We start from the raw sequence: 27904 nt of genomic DNA, 5'->3' as shown, positions 1-27904 counted from the left end.
TTTGAAGTAGACTGGCTGATGGCAGAGCAGATAAACCCGAACTTGGATCCATAAAGCCAGCCCTCTCTCCCTCCCTTTCCCCGCCTTTGATGTGCTCTGACTCGGTGCTGCTCACACACACAGAGCCGGGCTGTGCAGGGCTGAGCTGGAGCTGGAGCTGGAGCTGGAGCTGCAGGGCGGACATGGTGAGCGGACCAGTGCCGACTCTAAAGATCCCACACTTTGACCAGCACCGGCTCCTATTCAGCGGGTAAGAAGATCTTTATATGAGAGCAATCGACCATTGCGTTGGGCTTCTATTAGGACATGATCAGACACAGTGACACACATTTGAATTAAAAGCTCATTTATCACGAGGAATTCATACAGAAGTGCACAGCAACAATGGAAGAAGCACACCCACACGGGGTGTAACACTGGTTGAAGAGACATGACCAAACAAACCCTTGTTTTCTGAGGGAAACTTTGAAAACTTGTTTTTGAATATGACTATTATTGATTATTCTTAGTTTTCTTATTCATAATTCTAGCGTCAGAGGTGGATGTCACTGCCTTTATATTGACATCATCAATAGGCTTCTTCATCAAGTTGAGGTTGTCAAAAAGTTTGTTTAAACTCCTGCATCTTGATCCATGCTTAATAAATGAAGTTATTACAGGTTGATAAACTATTGTTGAGGGCCTGAGAATAAGCATACTGTCTGTCATATAACACACACACACACACACACACACACACACACACACACACACACACACACACACACACACACACATATATATATAACATGCATTATATATTAGTGGTCATGAGAAGGATTGCCAGAGTGAAGCATTCCTCTGCATACTGTAGTCTTCTTTCACAATCCAAAACTATGTACAGTAGCTGTATATAATGTCAATGGATTGAATAAAGCTGTGTTTCCCTATGTACTCCTTAGCATTTATTTCATATCACAAGTACCCCTTAGCTCATGGTATACATTATTTATTTGTGTCTCCAGGCTCGTCTAAACCCTTTCCCGTGTTTCGTCCATTATTAACCTTGGATTTAGGCCTTTTTGTTAATTTATTTCTGATGTTTTGCTCATTTTAGAATTTGAATTTCACCTTTTGGTGTATTGTAAATAGAAAAAAGTCTGTGTACATGTAAAAATAAAAAATAAATATAAATCTATAATGTTAAAAAATAAACTGACAAATGCTTCTGCATCCCACCTGAGATGTGTTCAAGTACTCCAGGGGTACACGTACCCCAGTTTGGCAACCACTCGACTAAAGTAAGGGACTGGATATTAGTTGTGAGCAATCTACGGGCAATAAAAGACAAAATTTCATTAATCCGCAGCAACGATCACCATGAATCTGAAGCATGGATTATGAAATCAGGCTTGCATGAGTTTGATGAACTGTTTCTTTCTACTTTCAGCTGCAAAGACAGACAAAAACGGCTCTAAAATGGTCTGGATGCTGGGACACACCTTCTCTCTGATGCTAACTGTGCACATCATATATTCTACTCTGGTAAGTGTTCCCTCTCATTTTTTTTTTTTTTTTTTTACAAACTTTACTTGGTGCCTGTGCTAAAGAGGTGAGTACTTTACACAGTGGGATGTGTTTGATCCTTTCTGGGGACACTCTGTCAGCGCTGGGTGTCATTTTACCTTGGGCGTGTTATCTACAGTCCTGTCTCAGGTTATTGTTGTCGTCTGTACAGCAGCCACACAGTTCTCCCACAGGACTCATTACTGTTTGATCTTATCTCATCTCCACCGTATCAGACTGATTTTGAAGAGCAGTAGGAGTCCCCTCTTCAGTTTATAATCGGACAATGTGCAGCTCTGGAATGAGTCGTCTGCATTTCATTGTAAAAAAAAAAAAAAAGGGTGATGAAACGCAGGAATCTCTCAAACTTTGACCAAATGTGTGTCCCTGTCAGACTGCGAGAGCCGAGGAGCCGAGCAGGGAGTGCAGAGAGCAGGAGTACAAGGATCGCTTTGGGATCTGTAAAGCCTGCAAACAGTGCGATGCAGGACAGGAGCTCTCTAAGGTGGGAACTGGTTTTTAATGTATTAATAAATAGCTCACATGTACAAACTAAACCTACATTCACTCAAATGTGCTTGAACTACTGTGTCCAACTGAATGCATTCCATAGAAAAGATAAATAGTGCCACATGTTTGTTCAGAGAGAGAGAGAAAAAAAGCAGTGAAGTAAAAGAAGAGATCCATAACAAACAGTCTAAACTGGAGGGATTATTGTAGGAAGAGTGAAAAAAAGGGTTTGCAAAGAACGGCCATCAGTGTTTAAAAAGTGTATCTGATCCAGGCAAACAGCTTTATTTATGACTTCCTCCCTTTCATGTGCGGAGTGCAGCCAAGCTGGTATTAGCTTTTGTTAAACACCGACCCTTCTTTAATCAGTCACACCCATACTTTTGACCTTCTGCAGCTGAATGGCTTTCATTGTTTTTCCTCCACGGCAACCCGTCCAACTTATTGTCTTCGCCGTTTGAAGCCAGCCATGCCTAAGCTTGCTGCTCTCTCGACTGGGAGTACAGTACTTTCCAGCACCTTGGCCACAGGGTTTTGTGTGCTTTGTATGAACAGGCCTGTGTGGTGTCAGTTAAGGCCTGTTAGCAGAGGCTTTTCTATTTGGCAGCAGCAATGCGGTGTTTGGAAGTGAGGGCAATGATGGAAAGGTGAATGAACCACAGGCAGAGATCAAAAAGGAGGCATTGAAATGTTTACAGGATGACTTTGACTTTACAACAATGTCAGGCACAAATTGAAACCATCAAATTATTTGGTAGCTTTCGCTTCATGCTTCCGATTAATGTAAAGTGCGGTACACGCGTAAGGATTATCCAAATATGAAGAGGTTTTTTTTTTTTAATCTATTACAGACCCTACACTGGAGATAAAAAATCAGACATTGAACAGCTTTATACAATAACGTATTAGGGCCATATTAAATGAGAAGAAATTTGAGCACTACATGATTAAAGTCGTAATATTTTGAGAATAAAGTTATAATTTTATTAGATTAAAGTTGTAATATTTCAAGATTAAAGTCATAATATTTTGAGAATAGAGTTGTAATTTCACGAGAATAAAGCCGTATCTTGAAAAACTCATAATGGTATAGTGCTCAGAATTCCCTGTTGAAGTGAACGCAACTAACCCTTAGCGATTATGTCCAACCACCGATCTTCCTCCAAGCTAGAAATATTGTGTGATTAAACGAAATCTAACAACGTGAACTAATGCTACATTCAAAATAACTTTAAATTTTTCAACCTCCTGCTTGAAAAAGTGACTTGGAACGCTTTCTCAGTCAGCTGCTTCTTGATTGGCTACATTCTGTTACACTTTACAAATCCCGGGGGTCATGAGTCTCAAGTTGTTGCTTTCCAAAGAGCAAAGCAACAATAACAATAGCACCTAATCAGCAGCACGTCAACATTTCAGCACAAACAAGAAGTGAAACACAATGTTACGGCAACACTGTGTCATTTAATTGACTATTTAACTGAAACATCAAACTTTTCTCTATTTGAAAACATTTCAATGTTTCTAAATAGTGATCCTTATACTCCAAATTAATTATGGCATCTTCATAAGCAAGAGTTTCCAAAGGGACTTTGAGTAGTGCCCCTAAAATTAGCATACCCCCATTTGAGAACCACTGGCTTTAAAGCACAGTAAAAGTCTGGTGGTGACCTGCCCAATGATACTTGTTATAGATCACACGTTGATACAAACATGAAACAAAAGAACAGTAGATTTGGAATACATTAAAATAAGACTTTGTTCCTTATGTTGTTGCCAGATGTTATGAGGAAAATGACTGTTTGCAACAAAGTGTCAGGTTTGGATGGTAGAAGCTGTACAGCTCCTGAAAAACCTTTGAACTCAAACATTTTACATGAAATTAAACAAACGCTAAACATTTAAATCTAAAAGAAAATCATTACATACATGCTTTCCTCCAGTGTATTTCAAATATAGGAAGAACTATGTGTTTGTCAACTCATAACCCAATTCTGTGTGAGTTTACTCCTTTCGACGCCTTTGATCACGAGTGAAAAAAAACCCTGTCTAACTCTTTGACATCTGTTGCACACATGCATTAAAGCCCAGTTGCTTTAATCTGAGCACACACAGACATGCACTCAGTGGTTGGTAATACGCTTCAGTAGGCCTCGTGTTCCTCTGCCAGCTCAACAGGCATGAATGCTGCGAGCCACCCTGGGGTCCGGGTTAATAATTGGCTGCCTCATTCTTCCTCACAGCGCAGACCCGGGTCTCCATTCTGAGAAAGTTTCTCAGAGATTTGAGTAACTGAGACAATCGGAGCATGTTCTGAAATGGCAGGACTGACTGTTTGAGATGTAGGCAGACTTTAGGAGTCCCTCTGTGCAGCTGCCATAGAGATCCCAGAGGAATGTGGCCCATGTTGCTCTGGAAGTTAGAATTTGGAAGTTACTGTGTCTGAGGCAGGCTGACCAACACCCATTGCCCATCTTCTCTAGCTGGAGCTATTAGAACCGCATGTAGTTGCAGAAGAAATGTTCATTAACACAGGAAGTGCCTCAGCTTGTTGTGTTGCAAAAAGATTAAAGGAAGAAGGCGGAAACTGGCCTTCCAGGGCATAGTGGATAATCTCCAACAGCAAAAAGGAAAGGAAAGGGACGCAGCTTTGCTGTGTCAACATCTTGCAGTGTGTAGACTAAAGCGTAGCATTTCCCACTGACACACATCCACAACACAAAGATCTCTGGGGGGCACCACATGTGATGCATGAGCAGCAAAGAGCATAATCCATGTTTTTCTACAGGCCAGTACAAATATAACAAGCAAGACACATGCAGAGGAGACAAGATTGTCTGTGTGTGTTTTGTGTAAACATAAGTTTTTTTTTTTTCTTTAGTCAATCAGATGATCTACTTCCAAACCTTCCCCTCCTTATCACTCATCATCAGGACAAACCTCAGTGTCATCAAACACTACAGCTGTGCTCTTTAATGTAGAAAAAAATCTCATATTTATTTCAATATGGCGAAATTCATCCTTGTTTCACTTCCTGCACTGGAGTTTTCAATCTGTACACAAGGAATGTAAATACATTGCAAAGCCGAGTGCAAAAAAAAAAAAAGACTAATAATTGCGTCTGCAGAGCTTCTTCAAAGTAAACTACAAAAAAGGCAACAAATAAAAAGTTTGATCAAAGAGAGTACTATGTACATGTGACAAGCAAACTTTAAACATACAGTACATGCTTTGTAATTGGAAATGGCTGGTGTTATGGTTGAAATGGTGACCATTTTAACTTGTAATCTGACTTAGTTGCTAGCCGTAGCAAGATCATGTCAGAACGTGAAAGGAGTCTCTGCAAAATGACGGAACAGTGAAGGTGTGAATAATTGAAATGCATGTTTGAAGTTTAGGGATGATTACGTTTTGCAACAATTGATTATATTTAGCTACAATTAGTAATTTTTTTTTGCTTTCAATTCAATTCAGTAAAACTTTATGTATCCCCAAGGGGCAATTCATGCAATTCATTTAATTCATCATAATAAGAACTGAACGGGAGACCAACAAGGTTTGAAAAAAGGGGAGTGTTTTAAAGCTGCTGGAAAAGATTTTTTTTTTAAATCAGAAAAAGACATAGTTTAGGCGTAATAGGTCAATAAATCACAGATCATTTGCTCGAAGAAAAGATACAAAAGTTTGAAATTGCAGCTCAAAAGTTTGCTTTAATCTCCACGGAAAACACTCTCTCATCTACATTTCCAGAAATATTTCATGCATTGCATTGTGGGATGTGGAGTCCCTGAAACGGATGTATGAAGTGATTTAACTTCATTCTTACCGTGATTTCTTGTGTTTCTTCACCCGGACAAGGACGACAATGATTGTTTGACACCATTTTTCTTCTAATTTGTTCTTGGTATTCCCACGGGATATTACCTCACTCTGCGAGACATTCAGTTTTGACCAGGTTCAGGTCTTTCAGTGCAAAAAACAAAAAACAAACATCCGCCATTGTTTTGCCACAACTTCCTGTCTGTGAAACACCAGAAATATGTTGAAAAGTCAGTTTGGCAGAGTTTTGGGGGCAAACGCAAGAAATCATGGTAAGAATGAAGAAGCAACACTTCTATGCATCTGTCTACAAGACTCCACTTACCACAATGCAATGCACAACTTTTTCAACAATGTCCAAAAACGGAGTGGAGATCAAAGCAACCTTTTATATAGTTTTGTTGAGCAAATGATTTTTGATTCATTGATCAATGAGACCTACACTTTATTAGATTAAAAATAATGTCTCCAGCAGCCTAATTGCTGAAGATGCAAAGACCGTATTTAAGAACGTTGATTAGCAATGCAGCTACAATGAGTGGTGTCATTCTCATACAACACATTTATCACAACAATGATGGTGACCCTAAATGGTGACATAGCTCTAGAGATGTCCCAATCCGATATCGATATCAGATATCGGTCCGATATTAGCCTGAAAACGAATATCGGATATTGGATTCAAATTTCTGGATTTTCCGTTTTTTTCTTTCTTTTTTTTTTTTTTTAATTTTTTATTTATGTATTTTATTCAATTGTAGAATACTGTAGATATTATGTTAAATGTTTAACATTATGTAATCAATTGGTTAATAATAAATGGGACAGTTTTTCTCATACCTGCTGTTGCTGACTATTGTTCTCTGTTTGAGTGACATCACTTAATCAAGCCTTTTCTAACATATCACACTACAAAATAAGTCAGTATTATTTTTTTATTGAAGAAAAAAGAGAGAGAGGGAAAAAACCAAAAAAAAAAACAACAGTATGTATGATTCATGTTGATATCGGCTCAATATCGGTATCAGCCAATACGCAAGGCTGCAATATCGGTATCATATCGGAAATGAAAAATGTATCGGGACATCCCCACAGAGCTTGTTTCACTTGTCAGATGATAGGGATCTTAAATGGATCGCCACCTGTTTGAGAATAGACCAATAAAAGCAAGAGTTTCATGTGGTGCACTGCCATCATCGCTTGTATAAAGCACATAAAAGAAGCAAGTGGGAAATATCAAAGACAGGCTATTGTACTATTGTCAGCACTTTAATGGTAATTATGTGTTGCAATAGCCTTCTTTTATTGTGTACCTGCCTACTCGTATTAATGATGACTTCAAAATCACAGATTCCCTCAGAGAAAAGTTTTTCTTCTCACTGCCAAAGCAGTCCCAGTCAGCCCAGTTTGGGTGTCAGCTCAGTGAAGCTTTGTTAGCGGAGATAAAAGAAGAAGAGATCACCGCTCGCCGATCTGTGCCGCCCACAGCGGAGGGGCAGGAGTTGGCTCCTTTTCCCTTTGTTCCTGTGCTTTGACCTGCTTGTGCCTGCGTCGCATCAGCTCACCCTGCCATGCTGTGCTCCATGGACAACGCTTGTGCAAGTGCAGGATTGATCAGGGCCTCTTCCTTAATGTGGAAGTAGAGAGAGAGAGAGCGTGTGGGAGAGTTTAGAGACGCAAATGTTATCTCGACTTAGGATGACAAACGGAGGATAAAAAACTCAGGCATACAGCAGTGAGTAATTTCTTCATCGTGCCTGGCCTTCTTCATCAGTCATGCCCATCTACTCCGGATGGTTCCACTGCTCCGTCATGTTGAAAAGGAAGGCCTTATATGGAGAGCTCACAGGAGCAGCTGCTGTAGTTCTGCTCCACTTGGGTTTAGCTGGAAGGACCGAATTCCTCCTCCTCCTCCTCTATCCCAGGGGTGTCAAACTCATTTTAGTCCCTGGGCCAAATACTGACTATAGTTTGATCTCAAGTGGGTCACAGATTATAGATGAGCCCAAGTTTGTGCTTCCACGTATAAATGATATGTAAAGTATGGAAGACACCGATGATATCCAAGCATTAAGTGACAGATATTACCAGTAAATGTATACTTGATTTTGTGACCAATTTTAGTTTAATTATGAGAAATTTCATGGATTAATTTTAAGGAACATGAGAAACAGAACTGAACGAATACCAAACATGTATCATGTTTATCAAAGAAAAGATGACTGTAAAGTTCAAAACTGTGGTATGAACACATAACGTGTCTGAGATCTGAGATTTTGAATAGAAATCTAAAGGAAACTGAGTGAAAGAGGAATTTAAGGAAACAAGCCAAGTCCTCAGCCTACATCTTTTCGGTTATGTTTTGTGTTCTTTTGGTCGATTGTTTTTGGTGTAATTGCAGACGAGGCATTAACGTATGTTGTACATGGGTCTAACATTTTTAAAGAGGCCAAATGAACTAAACTCACAAGGAAAATGGCAGGATTTTGAAAGAAATGACAGTTCTTTCAAAATATCTGGGATTCTTTATGACTGCCATCATGTGGTGTAAGCATGGGAAAACTGTGAGCCATGGCAAATACTGTGAAGTTTTCATTGAATTCGTGTATTAAGATGTGCTGAACTGAATTAGTTGGTAATTCAGTGTTTTCTGTCATTCTGTCATCCTGTGGGCCGAACTGGATGCCTTAAAGGCCAGAATTTGACCCCCGGGCCTTGAGTTTGACACATGCTCTATCCCGACACTGCGGTGCCATCACAAAATCACATCGTTACCTCCAATCTCTAGGTTTATGCCCACCCCCTACCCCCTCACCCACATCAGAATCTACTGCCCACATTCCTGCAGGACTGCATGCCCGGGCAGTGAAACAGGATATGGTGAACAGAGGAGAAAGGACAGAAGCCCTGTTAGAAGTTGACCTTGACTTTCCTGATATTTGAACCCCCCCCCCCCCCGACTCTCTTTCTCTCCCACCATGGTTTGGATTGCAGGAGGATAACACTGGATAACAGCTGATGAGCTGATAATACATGATCAGTGCATGATGTCATTCAGTTTCAGCTCAATGTCAGGTCGTTTTAATCAGGCTGAACTTGAGTTCAAACTTTAGAAATGCTCATTTTTGCATCAAAGGTAAACGACTCACGTTTTAAATTATGACACGTGTCAAACTCAAGGCCCGGTGGCCAAATCCCCCCCTTTGGAGCGTTAAATTCGGCCCTCTCTAGAAAGTAAAAATTACAGAAATAAAACATGAAACATTTTGTGAATTACCAACTAATTCAGTTGTAGATATCTCAGCCCCATCTAAATACAAAAAATAATAATAAAATATTTGCAGGGCTCAGTTTTGCAGTTCTTATATCACATGACGGCAGTCATTTTGAATCTAAATTGTTGAAAGTACTCAAAATGTTTTGAAAATCTGGCAAATTTTCCTCAAATTGTCCACAAAATTTCCCAAAATTCCCCAAATCAGGGAAATTTAAGTGAAGATCCTGCAGGGACTGATATACTCACATACTTTATCATTTATATTTTATTTTATACGTGGAAGTGCAAACCAGGGCACATTAATGCCAAATTTGCCTCTTTTTTCCCACTTAAACTCAAATTGGTCCATATTTGGCCCCTGATCTAAAATGAGTTTGACATCCACTGCTATAAGAGATCCAATGTTCAAATACTGTTTTGAATCAGTCCTGGTATTTGCTCAGGTGAGCACTAACTAGTTTAGTATTAGATCACTGACAAAGTAGTAGGAAGCTGTGCTTTCAGAGCGTACTGTCCATTGTTGCACACAAAGAAGTATTCATCTTGTTTTCTCCTTCTACCTCTCTATAATCCTTTTTTCCCTTTCCTGAAGCGTTTCCTTTGCTCGCTGGCCTCTCAATCAACGGGAAACCCTGTGAGTGCGCTCTGAGGGGCAGTCGCACAAATACTCGGCAATAAACCTGCAATAATGCAACAGTGGGTGTCCCCCGGAGCCTTTCTTATTTAAATGCTTGGCCTTTCTGGGTTTGCAGCGGAAGGCCATCTATTCAGTGTGAGAGAGTCAGGGAGATTATTGCCAGTGTTAGATGGACTCTCCAAAGAGGCCGGCTATTGTTCTCTCCTGCTCTCGTGAGCTAAGACCCTTCTTCAATTCCAGACCCCCGGTAGTCCACATTTAAGACCCCCTTTTCACCATCTGCGCATCATCTTTTTCCAAAGCGTCAACCCCACCTCTTACCCCGGTGTGTTTCTCTCGTTAATCTCTTCAGGAATGTGGCTTTGGTTATGGAGAGGATGCCCAGTGCGTGCCCTGCCGGAGCAGTCGCTTCAAAGAGGATCGAAGCCAACAGAAGTGCAAGCCCTGCCTGGACTGTGGCCTCATCAACCGCTTCCAGAAGGGCAACTGCTCCTCCATCAGGAACGCTGTGTGTGGCGACTGTCTGCCAGGGTGAGACGACACACATGGGAACAAATCATTCTGATGAGATATTAGCATTTCTGTAAGGTAATGCCAGATGAGTAAGTTGCAGATCGTTTTTCCTGAATAATCATAACGACGAGTTATTTCAGATCCAAGCATTCATTTAAAAACTAAGGCACTGAGTAAAAGACAATAAAACTGGTTAAACTTGGTGTTTAGGTTATTATTTACCTGTCTGTATTACACTGTTGGCACGTTCTCATCTAACATTTTAAGTTGTAGGTAAAGGACGTTTAAATCAGATAAAGATCATGCACAACTATTCCAGCAAGTTCATTTTTTCTTGAAATAATATGTTATGGTTTCATCTATTCAGATAACTTTGTTCAGGAAATGTACTTTGATCTCCTGACTGTCAGTCTTCCTCAGAGGCATGAACTTGTCGCTTTCAAAGTAAATTTCTTGGGGAAAAAAATTGTCTGAATAAATTAAACCTTAAAAGATCAATGTATTTCTTTCTTTGGTGGCTAAAATATTGTATTTTTATATTTTGGTGTAGCATTTTAATTAAAACAATTACCATCCTGTAAGATTATTTTCATCAGGTCATTGGTCCACACAAATTGTCCATTATCCATCCATCCATCCATCCATCCATCCATGCATCCATCCACACTCGGATAAGGATGAAATATACATTATACACTAAAGTTTTCCTTAACATGCTATCCTGACTACACATCCTTCTGTGTCTTTAACAGATATTACAGGAAGACAAAGTTAAGCGGTTTCCAGGACATGGAGTGTATACCTTGTGGGGACCCTCCACCTCCATATGAGCCCAACTGTAAGCATCTCCTCAACTTCCTGAGCTTTTGACGAGTATTTCAACAAATGAATCGTAACTGATCATTTAGATTAGATGTTGTTGATAGCAATGTTTTAGATCCAACAAAGCACACACACACACACACACACACACACACGCACGCTGATAGAGTCCTGTTGAAGTAACCACAACCACAGTTTAATGGGTAGGTGACGGTAATATGATCCAGCCAATCAGACCATAAGAAGAAACAAATGCTTTTATTTACAAACCCCGCAGTAACGGATATGTCTATTATAAGAGTGGGTTAAACAATGCGAGATTATATCTGCTAACAACATGTCACTCATTTCCAGCTCTCAGTTTGGATTAAACGAGCAAACAGGCCCTTCCTTGATATTCCAGACAAAACACTTCACGTTAAAAAGAACCTGCCTCGCTGGTCTGCATGACCATTTGTTCCAACACCAAAGTAAACACTTCAGGGAGTGTGTGTCGGGTGGAGCTGTGGAACTTACTAATTTATTACTGTCAGGCTAAGAGAAGGTAGAGGAAGTGTGTGTGTGTGTGTAGAGTGCAGAGCCAATTAGCTTCTCTCCTCTGGTCCTTTGTAAAAGTGCTCATGTAGACGCTTTGTTCATAAAAACAGCAGATGAAAGATCGTGTAGCGTTGGTAATGGAGTGAGACTTCCTATAGTGGTAGAGCAGTGGTTCCCAAACTGGGGTATGCATACCCCTAGGGGTACTTGAACATCTCTCAGGAGGTACCCAGAAACATTTGTCAGTTTATTTTTTTAATAATATATATTTCTTTTTACATACTCATAGACTTTTTTCTCATCCATCAATAATCAAAATACGATAAAAGGTGAAGTTCAAATTCTAAAATGATCAAAACATCAGAAATAAATGAACAAAAAGGCCAAAGTTCAAGGTTAATGTTGGACGAGACACAGGAAAGAGTTTAGACGAGCCTGCAAACACAAATAAATAATGTATAACATGAGCTATGGGGTACTTGCGATAAGAAATAAAGGCTAAGGGGTACATAGGGTAATAAAGTTTGGGAAACATTGTGGTAGAGGAACTCGGCCTTTTAACAAGCCTGTGTTAAATACACTAAAATCATCAGTTACTCGTCTGTTCAGCTCCTGGTGTAAAGAAAAACCTCTGTGTTGTTGTGACTGAATGTATAATGACTGCTGGTCCATCTGTGCTGCTTCCAGTGACTGATACTGGAGCAAAACCCATGGAACAAAATGTCCATTGTGTCTGAGATGAAGCCAGCGTTGAGCTCCTAAAGGGACTCTCAGTGCTGCATTTCCAAATGTTTGAAAATCGTGCCCCCCCCCCCTCCCTTCTCTCCCTGCAGTGTTATCTTGAGGAGGGTGGTGAAAACTTAAAGGGTGGATCGTTCTAATGGGACGCAGCGGCCTGGGGGGAGCAGTGCAGCTGTGCAGGGGAGGGGGAGGGCGGGGGGGTGGGGTGGGTCGCTGTCTAGGCTGGACTGTAAATCTTACACAGCCCTCTCCTTTAGCTTCTCCTCCCTTTTACCCCCCCAGTGGCTTTTTGGAGCCGAGTAGAAGAAGAAAAAAAAACCTCAGCTCGCGCTTCATGAATCCTTTAATGTGTTTCATCTGCTGCAGTTTCTCACACAGGCCTGACACACACAGGCACGTACGCACACACTCAAACTTGCACGGATTCTGGGATGAAAGTAACGCTTCCTGAACTAGAATTAAAAAGTGTGACTGACAGATTGACTGATTGGTGAAATATACTGTACACACTGTGGGCAGTACTGTAATCAGTTCTCAGGCTGTGTGTAGTGGGAATGTTTCCCTTTGCTGGTGTCAAAATAATCACATTGATCTAATTCAGTGTTTTTTCAACCTTGGGGAGATCTGGAATTTAAAAGGGGTTCCCGTGAAAGGTTAAGTAATTGACACAGGTATAAAGCGTAGTAATATATTCTACTCAAGTAGAAATACTGTTACTTGATTATATTGTACTCAAGTACAACTACAATGTAAGGTCATTCATAAAATACTCAAGTTGAAGTAAAAAGTAGCTCAATTAACTAGTACTGAAAGTGAAAGCTACTAGTTACCAGTTACTTACATGTTTCTTTTTGGTAATAAATCTTGCCAATGGTTCCCTTGTTTACAGTCAACATCTTAAGTATACAACCTTAAAAGGAAGAAATTGGAACTGAATTTATTTTCCACAAAGGCATCTGTATAAAATAAAAGTGTACAAATTATTGAAAAAAAATAAAATAACACCAATGAGGTCAATTTAGAATACAAAAAATTCTCAGGTTTCTAAGTATAGCTAAACTGAGAAAATAACCTCCATTCAATGCTGTTTTGGCGCTGTACATTACGTTTAATCTGATTGGTCGGCTATGATGTGATGCATTTAATTGTTGTCTGGTCATTTCATTTTTTTTTTTTTTTTGTAATTTTACAATGTCTGTTGATTATTTTAAAATGAAAAAAAGAATAATTTACTCAGTAACAGTTGCGTGTAGAAATGTAACTAATTACTGAAAAATGCAACTCATTTACAGTAACATGGGTACTTTCACCACTGGTAAATGGTTAAAAACATTTACTGATTAGAAATATATTGTTTAATTTTCTAAGTGTAAACACAACACACACCCTCAAACAACTGTATTCTATACTTTCACTTTCTCAAATAGAAATCTAGTCCAAATAAAATGCAGTATAAAATATCGACGCTGGCACAATTTGCCACTAATCCTGGTTCGACTCTGTAGTTGTAACACATTATAACGAACATGATCAAAAAGTCATTCTAGAAAAACAAACTGGGAACCACTGATCTGAATTTGTCTTCAGTTGTCTAAATATAACGAGATAGAAGTGGTTTAAATCTGACTCAGCATTTACTGGCAGCTCTTTAAACCCAGAAGGTAGGGAACACCTCCAACAGTTCACCGGTCCATCACAGGAGGAAACCTACACCTACGCTTAGAGAGAACATGCAAACTCCTCCAGGTCTTAAATTAAAGGTTATGTTGCCAGGTTGGACACGTGTAAAATGTTTTGTGTCCAAACCAGTGTAAGTATAGACAATAATGAGGACACCTTCTCTACCTACCTGTGTTGTCCTCTCACATTGTTGAGTTCGCTCTCGTCTCCTTTTGTGTGAAGCTGTGGCTAAAGTCAAAACGTTGAAGCTAAAAGACTTTGTTCACAGAGCTCAGCGCTTGTAAAGAAGTGCTTCTTTTTATTTAGACTATGTGGCATTCCCATAAAGTCAACAGGCGGGGAGTCAATGAAAGGCTGTGGTTTACTGGTCTTCTTGTGTGTGGAGATAAGATCAGCAGGTGAGCGCCCTTCAATGGGCTGCTGTTTATCTGTGTGCTGCAGCTGCTGGCTCTCTGATAACAGGCTGCCTTTGTGCTCACCTGCACGATGAGCCCAGTGTGGCCAAAGATTGAGTTTAAACACAAACCATCAGCTTCAAACACGGCGTCCAACTTGGTGACCGTGGGAAGAAAAGACATTTTTAGATAGATTTATAAACTATTGAAAATAATGCATATTTATTTTGTGCATGTTTACTTTATTTATACGTGTATACGTACATATATCTATGGGTATGTGGGCGTCTAAGTCTATATACGTATATATGTGTACGTTCTAATTTTGTGTGACCCTTTTTTCCCCTTCTTTTTAATTTCATGGGTATCCAATATCTATTGCTCTGCTTGACTATTTGTTTAACACTATTGTTGCTATTATTACGACAATTACTATCATTGCTACGGTTATTATTGTTTTTTTTGTTGTTCTTTTGTTGTTGTTTTTGTTTTGTGTTAATGCATGTAATTACTATACCAAATGTGGAAATCTTTGTTAATTGAATCCCAAAAATGTGCAATAAAAAGAGTAAAAAAAAAAGAAAAAAGAAAAGAAAATAATGCATGGAAATAATGATTAAAAAAATGGTTTGGGCTAGGTTTTACTGGATAAAATAATAATGTATGATTTTATCTTTAATCAAAGTTCAAAAGTTGTTGCTGGTTTTAAATAAAGCTGATATTTTATTAGGTTGAAGCTTAAAGTCTGCTTTGACTAGTAAAACAGCCCGTACACAATCTGTCTGAAGGAAAACCTCCCAAAGGGTAAAAGAACATTTTTGTTGCATGAGAAAGTGCTGCCGGACATGAAAGGGTGGAAAACCAGTTGCTTTAATGATTAATACGCTGGAAAGCAACAGCAGAGCAAAGTGAAAGAGATTTCTCTCAACAACCAGTCCGTTGGTTGTGTTTGTTGTTGTTGTTGGTGGTGGTAGTACTGGTGGTACTGGTAGTAACTGGTGGTGGTTTAACTCTTCGGTTCATTCCACTAAGGACTAGGGCTGGGGGAAAAAAAAAAAAAAAAAAAAAAATCGATTTTATTGATTTATCGAATTTGTAGATAAAATTATTTTGCAAATTTGAGTTTAAAAAACAATATATATATATATATATATATATATATATATATATTTTTTTTTTTTTTTTAATCAAAAAATATAAAATAAATAAAAAGAATTCCACCACAGTTTTTTCTGACTTTTTCGCGTTCCGTCCTTACCGTAGTGTGATGTGAGCCAGCCCCCTCTTTGTTTACATGTGTGACATGTTTAATTTTTTATTTGCACTATGCTGAGATGCCGTGCAGGGAAGAGTTTATTATTATTATTTTTTTTAATTGTTACATTACATGTTATAAAATATGTAGGTATCTGATTTCTTAATCAGAAGTTTTAAGCTATTGTGAAGTTACTGTTGCACTTTTGCTTAAACCTGGGTTAAAGCTTGAAATTGTTGAATAACAGATCTTCATTTTCTTTTTATTCTGGGATTGTTCTATGCATTTTAACTCTTGAGGACAATCACAGCAATGAAGTTGCACTTTTGACAATATATCTGATGTGTGCAGTCATTTTTAGGTGCATTCAATTTTTTTTTTGGGAAAATCGAATCGAAACTTGATTTTTTTCTTTAAAAAAATCGAAGATTTTGTTTTAGGCAAAATCACCCAGCCCTAACTCAGACTCACTTTCACTGATCACTGTGCTCTGTGACCCACGCCCTCGCTATCACGCTAGCATCGAGAAAATTACTTTTGATTACTGGTAATGTTCAGAGGCAATTACGCTAACTGTTTTTGTTTTTTTTCTTTTTTTAAATGGAGTGAACTCTCAGTGTGTGCTACTGTTTGAACAGTGGTTGATCCTCACCACTGAGGCGTGCAGCTCCATTGCATGTTTAACATCCTGCATTCAAAACAAATAAATAAAGGTTTTAACTTTAGCACTAAATATGTGTAAGTGGGATAAGTCATTGGAGCGGCATGTCTCCTTTGTAACCAACCATAGAACCTAAGCAAGTGTTATTTAAATCCTTGATTTCAAAATAAAACCGAGTAAAACAAAAGTTACACCAAGAATGTCAAACCCGGTAGGCTGTATAAAATAATAACATGGTTCAAAATCATGTTCACTTCCCTGTGCTTTGACGGAATATTTGTTAAATGAATTATTTTTCTTGTTTATGTAAAATAAAAATATACAATAAAAATATTTGATCAATAACTCTGAAGACCACCATAAAAAAACTGCTTTCTAGCTTTTGTACAGAGAGTTTGGCCAAGAATCTCTTCACCAATCAGAAAGTGTTTTTCACGTTCTTCAATTAATTAGAAATTAAAATATAGATGAAGAGGTCAGCATAAATATAACCTATTACCACTGGGCGGCAGAGAACCAAAACTAATCAAAAAATGGTTAAAGCATGGGTTTCAAACTCATTTTAATTCAGGGGCCAAATACGGACCAGTTTAATCTCAAGTGGGCCACTGATTATAGGTGTTAAAATGAGCTATTGTTTTTATACCACCTATAATAAAGCATGTAAGGCACCAACAACATCCAAGCAATAAGGGATGAATATCAGTCCCTACAGGATCTTACAATTCCTTGATTGTGTGACCAATTTTTATTTAATTTGGGGAAATTTTGCAGAATCATTTGAGGAAAATTTTAGGATTTGGGAAAACTGAGAGTACTTGTTACAACAATGACTGGTATCTTGTGATACAGGCATGGGAAAACTGTGAGCCTTGGAAAAATATGCAGTTTCATTGAATTTGTGTATTTGGAACTACTGAGATATCTACAACTGAATCAGTGGGTTGATTTACACAATCATTTTTTACTTTCTCCTGCGGGCCGAATTGAGAGCTTCAAATGGCGGGATCTGGCCCCTGGGCCTTGAGTTTGACATGTGCGTTAAAGCTTAAATCCGGACATCAAATTGCTACTATTTTTCTCAGTACTGTTAATATAAGTTCTCTTAATGCTCAAGTAATACTGGAAAATGTAAAAAAAAAAATTTAAAATCCAGGTGATTTATGCTGAAATCCTAATGAAAGCAACAGAAACCCGTTTTAAAATTCTATTTTTAACATTCTTATTGTTTCGTTGTTCAGAACCAGTTCCATTCAGTGGACTACTAGAGATCTGTTAAAGGTGAAACTGTCATCACACCATCCTGTCGCTGCCCAGAGGCCTGCACACCCAGAGGCCTGCACACCCAGAGGCCTGCACACCCTGAGGCTCCTCATCCAACCACTGCTTGAATGAGGAGCCTCAGGATGTACAGGCCTCTGTAAATCACCCTCAGCCCAGGAGGCGACAGAGGCCGATAAAATGAGAATTCACCACAGGCGTTGTCTCTTTGAACTCTGTGAGTTCCTTTGATTGACCTTAGAAGACGAAAGCGACTGGAGGCGAGTAGGACTCACTCCTCTCTCATTACTCTCCTCATTTCCTGCATGGGAAATGTTAGGTCAGAAACCTGAGAATCCTAAACTGACCCCACACCAGTTATCATGGCTTTCTTTTTAATTCCTCCTGGTTATCTGTTCTTGTGCTTTTCAGGTAGCGGGCGTGTGAACTTGGTGCCGCTGCCCTCGGTGGTGACCAACCCGAGGGACGTGGCCCTGGCTGCGGTCATCTGCAGCGCTCTCACCACAGTGCTGCTGGCCCTGCTCGTCCTGTGTGTCATCTACTGCAAGAGGCAGCTACTGGAGAAGAAGCCCAGTGGTGAGTGGACCAGTTTGATCTCAGGTGGACTGCTGATTTTAGTTGGGGGAAAAAGAGATTAATTTCAACATTATTATGCCTTAGTTTTCACTTCCTCACATGTCTAAAATATAGCATGAAAAGCCACTGACAGTATCCAAACAATAACAGTTCATGCAGGATCTCTACTTCAGAATGTCTTGATTTTGTGACATATTTTGTGTAATTTAGAGCAATTTTCTAGAATTTTTTTGTGAGAAATTGCAGAATTTTAGAAAAATTGAGAATTTATTTGACAATTCCTGATTACAGTCATACATACAGTGATATATCCTTGAGCCCTTGCTATTATTGTGGAGTTTCATTGAATTTATGAATTGGAAAAGACTGAGATATCTACTCTTGCAATATTTGGTCAGTTACACAGCGATCAATGCTTTCGGTGTACCTTTCCTTTCTTTTTGGATGCTCTCAAGGGCCGAATTTGGCCCCGAGGTCTTCAGTTTGAGACGTGCTCTAACGTAACAGGTTGTAAGAAGTTCAATTAAAAGTTTTCAGCAAAGCTGCTTTTAGATAAACCGACCGATTCAAGTCGGTTGTAACATCTATAACATACAGGACAGCAGCCCTCTAACTTTTAATGTATTTAATGTAGGTCGTACCACAATAGTAAATATGACTTGATGTTGAAACCAGTTTCTTTTCCATTGGCTTGGATGAGAAACAATAATGTGACATAATAATATATTAATGTTTTTGACAGCTGAAGTAATTAGCTTTTAGCATTGCATTTATGTTTTAAAAGAAACATTTTTATTTCTAGCAATAAACTTCCAGAACAATGTGAGGCTTTTGTTCTGCAAAGTAACGAGTTGAAAAAAGGTCACAACATGTTCCCAAATGTGCAAAATTAAACAATGTTGATAAGATGATGATAGGTTGTTGTAAAAGCTGAAATGCTGAGCTGGCATTTTCTTGGATAGAGAGGCTGGAATGAATTTAATGGCTTTTAATTTAGTTTTAATGTGCTGGGGAGACCTGAACACATGCAGCCGTCAGGAACGTCCCATTAAAGCAACTGGTGTCTTGTTCACTGCACAGACTGGGTGCAGTGCTGAGTTGTATTAAACCCCAATGCTGCATATTTGTGGCAACTTGTAGAATAATGAGCTGCATTCTTGAGGCCTAAAGCGTTGGAGTATGTGAAACATCCCGGGGCAAATAATTAATTAATGACATCATCATGTTTCCTTGCAATGCTCACCTGAGACAAAGCCAGCTAGAAGTTACCAAGGCGTTACCAGTTTGGGGTTTGTTTTTGTTGTTGCAGGCCCCGGTGGTTAAATCTGAATGTTCCAGTTATGGTTTTTTTAAACTTTTTTTTTTCTGTCAATCAGTGTAAAGAACACACCCCACCCTTCACCATAGCCGCCACAAATTACCAACAGTTGTTTTTAGAAATCAGTCGAGGAATCTTACTCAGCGTTGGCCTAAAGACCGTGTGACTGCTTCAAACAGACAAAACCAACACCAATAATCTAACTCCACAACAGTCTGTAAACGCACTTTAAAGTCTACACAGGAGTGAAAAACATGTGAAAAATATAATTTACCAACTCAACAATATAGTTTGCATGGTATCACTATTAATGGAAACAGTAAATGTAGACATACATTAATGAAACATTTAATTTCGACACCTTTTTTAAAATGTTTGATGGTTAAAATACAAATAAATAGATTTATACTGGTGTTTTTAAACTGATAGCTCTGTTACCTTTATTGATAATGACCACTAATGTTTCATTACCAATGATTAGTCAATGATTATTCCTTCACACAGGAAGTTGTGCCCATAACCATGTTTACAGCAGCACGTCCTAGGTTGGAAAACTTATAAACGCAAAGTCCTGGGTTCAAACCCAGGGGTGGACACGTGGGTCTTTTCTGTGTGGAGTTTGCATGTTCTCCCCGTGCTTGTGTGGGTTTTTCTCCGGGCCCTCCGGCTTCCTCCCACAATCCAAGAACATGACTGTAAGGTGGATTGGAGTCTCTAAATTGCCCATAGGAGTGAATGTAAAGTGGTTGTCGTTGTGTGTGTGTTGCCCTGTATGGACTGGCGCCCTGTCCTGGGTGGACCCCCATCTAACGCCCAATGAGAGCTGGAGATATGCACCAGCAGCCTCCCGTGACCCTGAAAATCTGAGCAAACGGGTCAGAAAATGGATGGATGGATGAATGGATGGATGATCGCAAAGAGCAATTTAAAGTAGAGGTGTCCCGATCCGATATCGGATATCAGTCCGATATCAGCCTGAAAACAAATATCGGATATCGGATTCAAATTTCCGATTTTTTTTTTCCAATTAATTTTTTTTAAATTTTATTCAATTGTAGAATACTGTAGATATTATGTTGAAGGTTAAAAATTATGTAACCAATTGGTTAATAATAAATGTGTCAGTTTTTCTCATACCTACTGTTGCTGACTATTGTTCTCTGTTTGATTAACATCACTTGATCAACCCTTTTCTAACATTCCACACTACAAAATAACTAAATTGTATTTTCTTTTTATTAAAGAACGAAAAAAAAAAAAAAGTATGTATGATTCATGCTGATAACGGATCAATATCGGTATCGGCCGATAAGCAAGGCACCTTGCATATTTACTAGATATTGCAATATCGGTATTATATCGGAAATGAAAAAGTTGTATCGACATTTTTCAAAGATAATAATGAAGATAATAATGACTCAAAGATCAATTGATAAACATAGAACAAATTGTTAAATGGAGATCCTGGATAAGCTCTTAACGGCACAAAAAATGAAGTAAAAATGGAAAAAAAATTCACATTTATTTTAACTTCAGATGAAACTTTGGATTTTCTCCCTAACATATGAGGAATTGTCACACAGACTTGAACAAACTACTGTATGTCTAAAACTGAAGTGTGTACCAGACTGTTCCTGTTAGAGAATCACCTGTATGAGTGTAAGCAGACTACATGTTTATAACTAGGTTGCGCTGTAACTGAGGCTAAAACGTGTTAAGTCAAACATAGATGGACTGTGATTGTTATTATCTATAATATCAGAGTCGAGGCAGAACGTGGAACTAACCGAGTTCATTATGTCATGGTATAAGTGAGTTACTCAGGGTTTGGTGTGTGCAGCATTTACACTGAATCAGAAGTTTGTACTAATGCTATTTTCTCAGTTTGTATCTCCTCCTCCAACAAACCTTCAAAGCAGTGTTGTGTCTTCCCTCAGCTGCCTCTCTGAGGCTCCAGGACTGTCCGTACTCTGGTGCTGAGCTCTCCTGCCTGGACGCTCATTGGCTCCATGACTGGCAACAGAAATCCTGCTGCCAGTGTCAGCTGGGCCCTGGACACACCTGTGGTAGGTGCACGTGTGACTGACGCGTCCATACGTGTCGATCTATTAAAGTCACACTTAATACTTCCTGTTTCATCAGCTGTGTAAACTCCTATCTTTAGTTAGTGATTTATCCACGGGTTGATTCTCATAAAATATATTAATAAATAAATAAATACATTTGAAAAAAATCCAGTATTTGTAAACATAAATGTAAGCAATGTAAACAAAAAAGTGTTTGCAAACATACCGATAAATTCTGCATGAAAAGATCACATTAAATATATTATACTTTATATTTTATATTATATACTGTGATAAAAAGTCAAAATATCTGTCATGGAACACTTTGGAAGCAGGGATGGAGTCTGCATGTTCTCCCTGAGAACGTCACCAACATAGGAGAGTTAAAGAACCTCCAACCAAGAGATTGTGTCTTCACATGAAGATGTGACATTTTGGTTGATTGTGTGTGTGTGTGTGCATGTGTGTGTGTATGTGTGTGTGTGTGTGTCCAGTTCATCTAATCCCGTCTTTGTGCTGTGATGAGAGCTGCAGTCTGGGCCGCAGTCAGGACTTCAGCTTCCGGTCCCAGACGAGCCTGTGTGACAGGTGAGAACGTCACCAACACAGAGAACATTCAATACATTTTATCCAGAGCCAAATACAACAGTGTTACAGTAGCTCACAGCCGCTACCTTATCCCAGAAGATTCAACTACTGTAAATACAGGCTCACTGTGGACTTTGTGACCTAAAGAGTTGATACATGTGAGTTATTTGAAATGATTCCTCAGGCCAATATGCAGCACTTGACATTATCAATGCTCTGAGCGGGGCTTCCCTCTTGAAATATCGCCTATGTAAGTTTGGAGAGACGGACCGTCTTTCACCAGGTCATGTGACCTGGAGAACGTTTCACTTTATGGCAGTCACGTGACCACAAGCTCGGCTATATATAGCTCCCACGTGACATGACTACATATGGGCATTTCCAGACCCGGCGCCATTGCTGTGGGCAGCTGAAACAACTTAGCCTCTGTTAACAGCCAAAAGAGCACAATATGGTAGTTTGGTGTTGGGTTAATGATGCACTAATCGCCGTGATGGTTCACTTAAACGTGGATTCTTTAGTGAGGGAAGTCAGCAAGTCAGATCCGTAACTTCGGGATAAGGATTGTCTCTCAGGGGAGAAGAGTGGGCGGTGGCGGCTGCTCCTCCAGCCCATAAACTGTAGCTGCGGCACGAGCCCAGCCCTGCTTCGCACCCCAGCTTGACCAACCCAGCCCTTAGAGCCAGTCCTTATAGGTCAGCTACTGTCTGCATACACGATCAAAAGACGAAGGGGGGATGGCCCCACTGACTGTTTGTTGATTTTTGCGACAGTGCTGTGGCGCTTGTGGCCACTAGGGGTGCTTGCGTGAAAGTTACCGGTCTAGCGCCCCTAGTGGCCAAAAGTTACACAGTCTGCCTTTAAAGGTTTGGTTACTGTGTGCAAAACTGTTAACAGCTCCTCGTCTGTGCAGAATGACTCCAAACACTGTGTGCCTTGAAGGAAATGATCAAATGTCAACATTGCATCACACGCTGACAGTTCTGCTCATTGGTCCTCCATAGTTATCAAATAAAAGTAGAGTCAGAGCTACAGAGATGGTAACGAGGTCCTTACATCAGTTTACATTAACAGCTGCTTCACTGCCTCCGACTTCTGCTGTAGTTCTCTAATGTGCTGTAAAGATAATGCAGTTAATTCCTCCCTTTGACAGTGGACCACATGTGGCCCTCAGACTAATTTTGTGCTGCGCCCAAAGTAAATGCACAAAATGAATTAAAAAAAAAAAAAAAAAAAAACATACACAAAGTGACTATAAAAACATTACATTTATAGAAAAACACACAGAATGACTCCAAAAACACACAAGATGACTACAAAAAGACACAAAAAAACAAAAAACATAGACAAAAACACTCAAAATGACAATTGTTTCAAAAGGAAAACATACACAAAATGATGTGAACAAACAAAACAAAAACAAAAAATACACACAAAAATACACAAAATGGCCAAAATACACCAAACAGCCTTTGTTCTTTTCCTTTGGTAGTTGTTATAAATAATATGTTACGGTTTCATTTTCTCAGACTTACTTTAATCAGTAGATGCCTCTGAGGAAGACTGACAGCTGGCAGGAGATCAAAGTGCATTTCCTGAAAAAAGTTTGTCTGAATAAATGAAACCTTCAAATATTATTTCAACAACAAAAACAAAATGAACTTGCTGGAATCGTTGATCTAAATGGAGATAATAATATGTATGTTGTGGCCCCTACTGTGATACCAGTCACTGATCTGTGCACTGACTAAAGCAGGGGTGTCCAATTCTCCTAATCATTTGAATCAGGTGTGTTGGAAGAGGGAAACATCTAAAACATGCTGGATAGTGGCCCTCGAGGACCGGAATTGGACACCCCTGGACTAAAGCATGTTAACGAATGAATTACCTGATGTGTCTTTGCTCTGTGATCAGAAATGCAGAGTTGGATGGAGAGGAGGGCCCTGTAGGGTCGGTGTGCAGCAGGAGAGGAAGCTCTGAGAGTCCCGAGCCGTGTCAGTGCAGGAATGCTGAAGCTGAGCTGGAAGTGGAGGATGAAGATGAGGAGAACGTGGAAGGGCTGAAGGAAAGTGAAGCGGTGATGGATGCAACGTTTCCCAAACAGGAGCCGCTGAATCAGGAAGGTGAGTAAATGTTTCATTTCATGTCGGAGAAGCCGACAGTTTGGTTCTCGTGTCCTCGAGGACTGAACTGTAAACATGGAACGACTTGATTTGAAAATGTGTGAAGAAAAAAAATCAATTGACAATTAGGAATTTTACATTTTTCAAATAGTAATACAAGCCCTCCTATTAACCCCAAATATTACTCACACATTCTACCCATGGGGTCAAACTGACCCCAGCAATATTTACCTCCAGAAAATGATTTGCAGAAAGTTGTCAGGCACTTTGTTTTTTGGTTGAATACATAAATAACCCCTTGACAATGAAACCATAACCTGTTTTCTAGCGCCACCATCAGACCAAACTTTTAAAATTAGAATTAATGTATCTTCAATAGCTTTTATCCAAATTTTCTCAAAATTCACTGACAACATTAATGACAACAAGAGTATTAACCCTATTGGTTGTGGTGATGATATGACAATGGGAATGTAAGGTCACACACACACACACACACACACACACACACACACACACACACACACACACACACAGACAGTTGTACACAGCTAAAACAGCTGGGCAGCAATATGTTCAGCACATTGAAAAAATATCACCATGGTAATGTTATGCTTAATCTATTGTACCCATCAAATTAGGAAAAGTCATGAAATATGAAGCAAAAAAAAAGGGTCAACTATTGTTTTTTGAATGATAAACATTGAATGGGGTCAAACTGACCCCAAGGATAATAGGAAGGTTAATAACATTATAGGGCAGGGGTCACCAACACAGTGCTCGTGGGCACCAGGTAGCACGCGTGGACCATGTCAGGGGCCCTCAGGAGCTCTAGTCACCAATGGGCTCCATATGAAATTTGATCAAACAAATATAAATACATATGAGAGATGTAGTTAGTAATTAATAGAGTTAAAGTTTTAGTATTAAATTACAGTCTTTAAACGTTTATTTTCACTGAAACATTGTTACACACGTTTTAAGTATTGCAGATTTGATGTATGGGTTGTGGTACGTTATATATATAATATAAATATGATAATTGTTACATTTTACAAATGTTGTATGTTATACGATTATTTAAACGTTGTTTGTCAGTAGCTAGTAAAATGGGAAGATGATCATTTTCTATGAAATGTAATGTAAATGAAACTGCTTAAATTAGGAGAAGTATTACCTGTTGAGACGTGGTGAGAAGGGGGATATAGGTTTGAGCCCCGTTCGTCCGTGCATCCGTCCGTGCGTGCGAGTTAAAGGGGACAGCTTTTCTCAGAAAGATACAATAACCAAATTCGGTGTGTGACTTCGGGGTATTAATACCTTGATGGAGTTTGAAAATGAGAAGTGTGCAAATATTTTTTCCAGAGTTATTGCCCTTGTTCTGTTTTTATCTTCAAATTGGACAGCTTTTCTCAGAAACCGTTTAAGATAGGATGACCAAATTTGGTGTGTGGCTTCAAGGTATCAATACCTTGATGAAGTTCGAAAACGAGAAGCGTGTAATTATTTTTTCCCCCGAGTTATTGCCCTTTTTCCGTTTTTCTTTACTCTGTTCGAGGTATCTTCAAATTGGACAGCTTTTCTCAGAAACCGTTTAAGATACAATAACCAAATTTGGTGTGTGGCTTCAGGGTATCAATACCTTGATGGAGTTTGAAAATGAGAAGCGCGCAATTATTTTTTCCCAAATTATTGCCCTTGTTCCATTTTTCGTTACTATGTTCGAGGTATCTTCAAAAGGACACAGCTTTCAGAAAATCAAAAAAGGACTTCAAGGACACAGCTTTTCTTAGAAATCGTTTAAGATAGTAATTCTGATGTGATAATATTTTCTTATGTATACATGTAAGTTCTTAGATTAGAACGTTTAGGAAAAGGTTGTGAGTTATAATGACAACCAATCTGGCGGGGAATGTTGATGACTATAGTCTTCTTGTTTAAGTTACTGCTAGCCTTACTTATTATCTTAGCCTCTAATTAAAGTGAAACCATTAACATTTAGTATTTAAGAAGTGCTTCTCTAACTGGGAGCCCTTCAGACTATACAGTATATGAAGTGTTGAAGATGCTGTGAGATGCTAGAAGTCAAATAATTCAGCAACTGAATGATGTTAAATCGAAGATTAAATAGCAATAATGGAAAATGTAACTGCTGATTAGATTCAGTAATGAGTTTGTAATTTTAATCTTTAAATTGAGCTGATTAACCTTTTCTATCCTGATTGTGTAATGTGCGTTAGGCAGACAGGAAACCTTGTTGTACATGAGATATCACAGAGAGCTTCTCCAACAACTGCTCTCACACTCATGGTTTCCTTTTTTTAGAAAGCGCCTGTGCTCTGTTTGCATTTGCAGCAGCTGGTTAAAAGAAACAAGAGACAAGCAGGAGCTCTTTGATGTGGACAACACTATCCTGTTCAAAGTCGGGCTTTGGCTCGGTCACTGTGGATACGTTACTCATCACTGCATCCTCCTGCTCTCTTTCAGGATGACATGGATTTCGTTGGCTTGCGTTCCAGCCTGGACTCTAACAGCAGTCGCTGCCAGATCCGCTCTCACGTTTCCCTTCTTCTTACCTAAACCCCCAATCACCGGCACAGTCGCACCGACGCAGGCTAGGCTTGTGGAGGCGCCTGCTGCTGACCTCAAAGCCCTTTGCCCCCGACTGACGGTCCAAATGAAATGTACATAAATACAAAGGAAACACTGAGAGTGTGACCTCATTGGCGGAGAAGGTGAAATCATATGAAGGTATAGACGGAGGAGGAGCGGAGAAACAAAGAGAATGTCTCACATGTAGGAGAACTGTGCACTGTGTTATGAAGCTTTTAGTCCGTCATGGTGACCGCTCTAAAGGTTATAAAGTGTCAGAAGTGATTATGTTGCACAGTGAGACAATCTTAGTGATGTGGAGCAAGACGAAGCAACGTCCGAGTGACAAAATGTGTTGTAGATAATGTAAAATAGTAAATAGGTCAATATTTTTGTAACATAGACGAGTCGACTCCACGTCATGTTTCACGTTTTCAGTTTTGATGGTTGTGAAGTGTCACCTCTGCAGTGTCTGTTATAAAGCCAGTGAACACGTTTGCAAACTGTCTTTTTCTTACTGGAACATTACCGTCAATCACTGTTGACTATTATGCTACTGAATATTCTGGAGTTATTGATTAATTGGCAAAAATTAATTTCAAAATGACCCATTCAAACCTAATGGAACAGTGGCAGCATACATACACACTCCAAAGGGTAAACACTAACTCAGAGGGGCTATTATAACCTTTCAGAATAAAACCTGATTCTGTGAAAGGTTGTAGATGGCCCCTTCAAAATAAAAGCTGATCACCTCACAGGTTGTGTTCAGAAGCCAAATACTGGTAGATAATCCTTTCAGAATAAAAGATGATTCTGTTAAGGCAGTGGTTCTCAATCATTTTTGTCCCATGTACTCCCTTTGCATTTTTGTCAAATCATGTGTACCCCCTCTTTATATCATAAGTACCCTCTATAATTTAATTTGTTAAACCCCAGGCTCTCCTAAAGCTCTAAATGTGTTTCCATCA

At 39.2% G+C, this 27904-nt stretch overlaps 1 protein-coding gene across 2 annotated transcripts; it reads left to right on the top strand.

Annotated features, from left to right (window-relative positions):
• tnfrsf19 (tumor necrosis factor receptor superfamily, member 19) lies at window positions 1–27436 on the top strand. 2 transcript variants are annotated; one of them, XM_028465139.1, is made up of 10 exons: window positions 1–250; window positions 1430–1524; window positions 1940–2050; window positions 10138–10316; window positions 11051–11136; window positions 18082–18246; window positions 21502–21630; window positions 22125–22218; window positions 24133–24341; window positions 26697–26832. In XM_028465139.1, exons 2-10 carry the CDS (start codon window positions 1459–1461, stop codon window positions 26705–26707), a joined length of 1050 nt encoding a protein of 349 aa, XP_028320940.1. In that variant the 5' UTR covers window positions 1–250; window positions 1430–1458; the 3' UTR covers window positions 26708–26832. The 2 variants fall into 2 exon arrangements, with proteins under 2 accessions (XP_028320940.1, XP_028320941.1); XM_028465140.1 differs by having other exon boundaries at window positions 4–250; window positions 26829–27436.
• Window positions 27437–27904: the final 468 nt, after the last annotated feature.

This window comes from Gouania willdenowi, chromosome 13 (genome assembly GCF_900634775.1).
Source record: "Gouania willdenowi chromosome 13, fGouWil2.1, whole genome shotgun sequence".
NCBI classification, from domain to species: Eukaryota; Metazoa; Chordata; class Actinopteri; order Blenniiformes; family Gobiesocidae; genus Gouania; species Gouania willdenowi.
The sequence above is the reverse complement of the archived record's forward strand: the minus strand, read 5'-3'. Positions and strand labels throughout refer to the sequence as shown.